The sequence below is a fragment of the Eleutherodactylus coqui genome, chromosome 5 (genome assembly GCF_035609145.1).
Source record: "Eleutherodactylus coqui strain aEleCoq1 chromosome 5, aEleCoq1.hap1, whole genome shotgun sequence".
Classification (NCBI taxonomy): Eukaryota; Metazoa; Chordata; class Amphibia; order Anura; family Eleutherodactylidae; genus Eleutherodactylus; species Eleutherodactylus coqui.
Genome location: NC_089841.1, coordinates 178961235 through 178968062, shown reverse-complemented (window position 1 = coordinate 178968062; position 6828 = coordinate 178961235). Strand labels below are relative to the sequence as shown.

At 46.4% G+C, this 6828-nt stretch overlaps 1 protein-coding gene across 2 annotated transcripts; it reads right to left on the bottom strand.

The window, feature by feature from the left end:
- Window positions 1-227: 227 nt before the first annotated feature.
- On the bottom strand, window positions 228-6225 carry FICD (FIC domain protein adenylyltransferase). 2 transcript variants are annotated; one of them, XM_066603836.1, is made up of 3 exons: window positions 6179-6225; window positions 5590-5923; window positions 228-2610 (listed from the first exon to the last, which is right to left on the bottom strand). In XM_066603836.1, the coding sequence occupies exons 2-3, from the start codon at window positions 5855-5857 to the stop codon at window positions 1535-1537; spliced, it is 1344 nt and encodes a 447-aa protein (XP_066459933.1). In that variant the 5' UTR covers window positions 5858-5923; window positions 6179-6225; the 3' UTR covers window positions 228-1534. The 2 variants fall into 2 exon arrangements, with proteins under 2 accessions (XP_066459933.1, XP_066459931.1); XM_066603834.1 differs by having other exon boundaries at window positions 6152-6202.
- Window positions 6226-6828: the final 603 nt, after the last annotated feature.

The window sequence follows — 6828 nt, the reverse complement described above, 5'->3', positions numbered from 1 at the left end:
AGGGAGAAGACCGGACTGCGCAAGCGCGTCTAATCGGGCGATTAGACGCTGAAATTAGACGGCATCATGGATACGGGGACGCCAGCAACGGAGCAGGTAAGTGAATAACTTCTGTATGGCTCATAATTAATGGACAATGTACATTACAAAGTGCATTAATATGGCCATACAGAAGTGTATACCCCCACTTGCTTTCGCGGGACAACCCTTTTAAGTGTTGTCATGGGTCTATTTATTGCCTGGTCACAGGAAAAAAATAAAAATAAAAAAAAGAAGAGCCACACAAGCTCTAACTTGTTCCTAACGTACCAAAAAAGAAATACCTCTGTATTCCTTCTTAGTACCCATTAGGGTATGTTCACACAGGCGAGTCCAATGTAGGTCACTGAAAATCTGATCCACATTGCACTCGTTTACCAGCGATTTTGGACTCATGTACGATTGTATATTTAAAAAAAAAAAAAAAGTTCTCTTTCACGGCCTAAGCAAATAATGGGCAATTCTTGAACTTGAATCACCCAAAAATAGTCCAAGACAGACATAGGGCCTGGCCTGTCGGAGACAAAAGCCATTCTCATGTGAATTAACCCATTGAAATGAATGAGTTCTTTTCAAGTACAAGTTCTGCTCTTCCCACAGTCAGACAACATAAGTTTTTGGTAGAGTAGGCTTACCCGGGGAACAGGCTGCCCTTAGATAGGGCACCACAGTACAATGCCAGATCAGCTTGAAGTTAGCATTTATAGATTCTGGAGCAGTCTAAAAAGTGGAGGAGGTTGTCTATAGAAACAGATCAGTGTTCTTTTTGGGCAGATGATAACTTGAAAGTAACTCCACTAGTTACTAGAGTAATTTAGTTGCTCTAAGCAATATTTTCTATGAACTGCATTACGGAGAATCTGTGCAGCGCCTTTAAGGGAATCTGCCTCCACCTTTATGTTGTCCTCGGTGAAGGCCGAATAGGGTAGCGATAGCCAAGCCGATTGTGACAGTGTGTGTGACTTATATAATTGTGAAGCAGTTTGTCAGAAACCTAGTGGACTACAGGAAGTAGTCCTCAATATTCATGAGCTTTAGGCTATCCCTGCTCACCGGACCCTTCATCCACTGATCGTCAGTTGTCTCTCTATGCACAGTAGCAAGCAGACTGCTGTCAATCAGTGGTGGGAGTGTGGGGGGCTAGCTGCAGCTTGTGAACATGGAGGACTACTTCCTGTGGCCATCTGTGTATGCTGATCTACTAAAATGGAAGTTTCCACCAAATTGCTTTACAGATACATAAGACATATTGTTGCGATCAGCGTCACCATCACTAACCAATGCTGCCCCCAGAAAGGACAACATTAGAGGTGGCGACAAATTCCCTTTAATATATAAATACACGGACCATAATTCTACATTCCAACAAAATGTGAAAGACGTAGAATCAAACTAGCAGCAAAAAGCATCAAATAAATTAATGAGATGTTGCTGGTAAAGAGCAACAGTCTAGGTGTAACTAAGGCATCAAAGGCCACGGAGTTCTAGTTAGAGTTCAAGTCTTGACTGGAATAGTTTGTTTGCACTCAAAGCTGTCCGGATTGGGCTCTGGCAGCCCCACAGGATGCTCCACTGTGGCTATTAGCAGGAGGTCTAGGGTGGTCTCCGTGCATTTGGCAATGAACCTTATAAAAGGTCTCACATCACCTTCATTTGCAAGTTCTAAGACATGATAATATTCCGACCTCTGCTCTTTCCTGATGGTTATTGGGGGGTAACCTGCCTGCATCAAAATCACATTCATAAGCAACCGTGAAGTCCTTCCATTGCCATCAACAAAGGGGTGGATGTAGACCAGTTTATAATGTGCTAGAGCTGCAAACTCCACCGGATGCAGGTTTATTGCATCATCCGAATTCAGCCACTGGACAAACTCTTGCATGTGTCTGTCTACGTCCCTGGGATGGGGTGGGATATGGTGGCCAACAAACACTTGGTTTGCGCGAAATCGGCCAGCTTCAACGGGGTCCACGTAGCCCAGCACTCTCTTGTGTATCTCCAGTACATCGTTGGTCGTAATAGATCCTATACGAGATACTAGAGTGTCATTGACATATTTCATTGCCGCATGCATCCCAATGACTTCATTTTGCTCTTCGAGGCTTTTTCCCGGCACGGCATAACGCGTTTCAATGATATGGCGGATTTCAGACAATGAAAGGGTGTTTCCTTCAATGGCAACTGTGTGGTAAATGTGGTGATAGTAAGACTCTTCCATGACCCGGCGAAGAGCAGAATTACCCTTTGGGATGGACATCACTTTTTTGACTTTGCTGTCAATGATGCTAAAATACCTCTGATCTATTTCCTCAACTAACGGTAAGGTGCGATCTCGATTGGTCAACGCTTTCTCATTGTGTGGCGAGATCATTAACGCTTTCGAATAGAGATAGTCTGCCTGTATGATATCCTTCTCCTCCTCTAGAAAAATGCCAAGCTCATTAAGGGCATCCACTTGATCCGAGTCCATCTTCAGGGCGTGGAGAAGGAGCTTATGCGTTTTGTCCCTCTTGCCCTGCCGCTTCATTTCCAGCGCTTGGTTCAATGCAGCTTTAGCTTCAAACTTGACATCTGAAATAGTAAAATATATTATATTCTCCCAGTAATATAGTATTTATACATACAGTGTCAATTTATGAAGATGTATTAACAAGAACTGCAGAGCCTGTAAAATAAGTATATATACACATCGGGCTGTGGGAATAGAATTTACTACGCCTGGATCAATGTAAAATCATTGGCTATAGAAGGTCATTGCTGTGGCCAGTGATTGGCTGTGGAACTCAAAGGGTCCTGATCAAAAGCAACCAGGTAGTACAGAGTGGTTCCAAAGCAATTTTAAGGCATGGAATACCCCTTTAACGTATTTGATGACCGTTTTACAGTTTACACCTACCATTCACTGAATAACCTTGTATATACATTTTAATACTTATCTTGCGCTGATCAGGAGTTACTGCCTGTATTATGGTGCAGTGCAAAAAATCCACTGTTTTAAAAAAAAAAAAAAAAAAAAAAAAAGAATCACAGCATTCTTCATTTTTCCGTGGATTGCACACAGACGGCTTCCATTGAAGTCAATGGAAGCCGTCTGATCCGTGTCCCGTCTGCAATGAACAGTTGCGGACAGGTCACGGATTCCACATAGTCACCTAGCGGCGATGAAGAAAAAAGAAAGTTTGAAAAAAAAAAAAAAGGCTGTACTGCGCATGTGTGACAGTGGGCTGCTGGGTCCATCCGCAGTACAGAAAAGAAGCCGACAGAGCAGGTACGTGCGGACGCCACTGCCAGAGCTGGATTCTGCTGCGGGATTCCACATGTGGACTCCAGCTCTACAAGGGGGCCTAACAATCTATTTAAAAAAAAACAAAAACACAAAAACATAGAAATAAAGTTTCTATTTAAGACGGGCGAGTTGATAAAAAGTAGTGATAGATGATACAACCTTGCTGGCAGAAAGCCAGGGAGATCTTGAACAACTGATACTAAGCGTTAATGAAGGAAGTGATGCAGCCGGCCGATACTTGAAGAGCAGGAAAGCCAAGATTGTGACAACAGGCGGTAACGGTACGGGAAACCCAAAATCAACACTGAGGAATTCAAAGCAGTTCAAGACTTTATCTGCCAAGGATCGAAAAAAAAACAAAACACACAACCGCAATGGAGAATCCGGACCCAAAATAAAACAATGAATCACGCTAGATGAAGCGCAATATTCAGTAGGGGTAAGAGCTAGAACAACATTGCGACAAAATGCCAGATAGTCAACGCAGTCGCTTTCCCATTTACAAAGTATGGCTGCAGGTATTGGACACTGAAGAAAAACGGACCGGAGGAAGACTGATGCCGTTGACCGTTGGTGCTGAAGGAAACTTCTACAAATTCCTTGGACCGCCAAGATTACGAACAAAACAGTGTTAGACCGCATCACGCCAAGGTTTTCATCAGAGGGCAAAAATGATGAAACAAAGTCTCATAATGCGAGCGAATTCATTAGAAACATCGGTAATGCTTGGAGCGGTCAGCGGCAAAAGAAGACGCTGGTGAAGACTATGAAAGCCGACACAAACATGCAAATTACCTATCTGAAAGAAGAAAACAACCGCACAGAGGGGGCTGATCCATAAAGTGGCCGACAGTCGGCCCCGACTAACCAGATAGATAGATATGTGATAGATATGCTGTTTTACTACTACGGTACATATACGTATCCGCCAAACAATGGAAACAATGGCAGCGGACACAGCCCCCGCTGACTACAAGGAGGTCCATCCGGCGGCCGGCCTCCCTTTAGCATTTTCTCAGATGGAATAGCGCAGTATGCTGCAACATTTTGCCTCTTATGTTCCGCCAGATCTGCTATGCTGGAGGCTCTGGCAGGAAGCCACTGACTGCGATTAGAGCCCAGCCTCATTCCTCAGCACTGATCACTGCTACAGCCCTCAAACGCGTCAGCATCTGGCAATGTCACCAGCAGATAAATATTCAGTTTTAAGGTGGAGGATTACTTTAAAGGGACTGCCTCTGGTTCTTAGAGACCTGCGCCTCCCCGTTCCCTACCCTCCACCCCCCTCCAGGACTTCCTTATGTCCTAGTGATGCTTATGGACATGAGCTGTCTTTACGAGACGACTCCTTTATTAGTAAGCCAGCTAAGAGCGATGACGGCACATTGTAAATATACATCAAACACCTTGGTGGAACATGTTCCCTTATGGCACCTCTACACGGGGCAATTATCACCCCAGTTCTCACTGGAAACAGCTGAATTGGGCAATAATCGTCCCGTCTGCACGCAGCCGCTGACCGGGCGACAACTCACCTGTTGGAGCCGCTTGGTTAGAAGAACTGAAGCCCAAGCGGCTGTCGGGCCGTGTAGACAGGAGCGCCCAATCTTTGAGCAACTCCCGTTTATGGTGAATGAAGGCGGCCATCACTCATGTAAGGCAAGGGGGTGATAGTCGGGCGCTTATGCATTTGATATAGGGACCCTTGGACCAGCGTTTCCAAAACTCCACCCCTTACGACCCCCAACAGGTCATGATTTGAGGATATCCTATAGAGAGAACACCTGCGGCGAGGTAATGATCCAATGCGTAAACCCATGCCAACCAACGCTCTACGATCCCTACGTCACCGCCGGCGGCGCGCTCCTTCCACTTTGTCTTGCCGTGTAAAAGGACCTCATGGAGATCTTCAACACATGACCTGTTGGGGGGGTTGTGAGCAATGGAGTCTGGGGAACACTGCCGTAGGCCGGTGGCACACGACCGGATTTGGATTGTGGAATCCACGATCGACACCCGCAACAAGACAAGAACATTCGCATGTCTGCTCAATCGGGCAGCAATTGCGCTTTTTGCGAGCGAAAATTAAACCGTGGCATGTGATATTTTTGTGCAGACTCCGCGCGGACAGCTTCCATTGAAGTCAATGGAAGCCATCCGACCCGTGGCCCATCCGCAAGACCAACCACAATACAAAAAAAACAGATACAGAAATGTTTTTTTAAAACATTTCTCGACCTCCTAAATGGATTTTTTTCCTTTACCTGAAGACGGTTTCTGTTTAAACACCAAAAGTTCGATAGCGGTGGAAGTGACGGCGAGTCCGGTGGTCTGTCCGCTGTACGTGCGCAGCTGCTCGCTCGCCCCCCACAGGTTACACTGCAGCAGGACCTTCAGGACCGCTTTATACTGCCCCTCCAGCCCGCTGAGAGGGAAGAGCGCCACCAGCAGTGACCCAGACAGCACTACCAGCGCCGCCCGCAGCCCGTACCGAGCCCCCAACTGCGGCCGGTGAAACTCTGTCGCTGCCATCGAACTGTCGATCACCCAACTCCACACGCCTGCAGCAGGAACATCGTCATGGAGGTCACCGCGGATCTGCAAGAACAGAAATAAGAGTTATAGTGGCGGGCACCATGCCACACAGAATGCCGGGCGCCCTGGGCAGACAGATCCAGCATCTGCTGTACTGAAACTAGCTGACCACAAGTCCCAGCAAGCCGTGATACATGGACTGCCACATGCTAGCTACACAATGCCCATTACAGGGTGAGACTTGGCAAGCTGTGACTAGTGCCCCCTGCAGCCCTTCCCCCCGGTACATACATGAGCCGTCCCGTACACCCCCATCACCTGGAAGTTATCACACTTCCTCGTTTGTAGGACGCTAATCACAGTCATCACCCTAATCCCGCCCACACGCAGTTCTCTCCTACCATTGGCTACGCTAATGCCAATCAGCCCTCCTCTTAGCCTATCGCCTCATCCCCCAGTAGTAACACTGAGCTGTTTTCTATCACTAGAGGAAGACATAACAGAACTGTAAAGTGTCTCCTCTGCTGATACCGACATAGCCACAACGCGGCCATTTTGGAGGCGTGAACTCCAATGCACCCTCCATGGGAGTAACTGCAGTGCAGTCTACAATATGGCGTCGTGAAAGGAGACAAAAATGTAGAGCATTTCTCTTTGCAGTAACCATGTAGTAAAATAGACGTAAGCAGTGAGCGTGTGGTGAGAGCGTGGTGCCTTCTGATTGGCTGGTTTTACCGCTATGTAGGATAAGAGCTACAATTTGTCCTGACTTAACCCGTTGAGAACCTGATGAATAGTTTTATTATACTTCAAAGCATTTTTGGATTTGTGCCTTTTTTTATTATTACTGGGATAATCTTTATAAAGTTAATCTTTATATTGTGGGGAAACAATGAAAAGAGAACAATTCTTGTGGCGTGGAAAGTGCGCTGCGGATTTCTTTTCTGTTTGGCATGCCCTCTGTGCCC

What these genes read in the sequence shown, in the direction of transcription:
- FICD (XM_066603834.1), bottom strand. Translation starts at nt 6,175, where the DNA reads ATGGGGGTGTACGGGACGGCTCAT. An exon ending in GGGTGTACGGGACGGCTCAT is followed by an intron (nt 5,924 to 6,151) that starts GTATGTACCGGG and finishes CTGTTCTTGCAG; the next exon opens with ATCCGCGGTGACCTCCATGA. An exon ending in TAAACAGAAACCGTCTTCAG is followed by an intron (nt 2,611 to 5,589) that starts GTAAAGGAAAAA and finishes TTACTATTTCAG; the next exon opens with ATGTCAAGTTTGAAGCTAAA.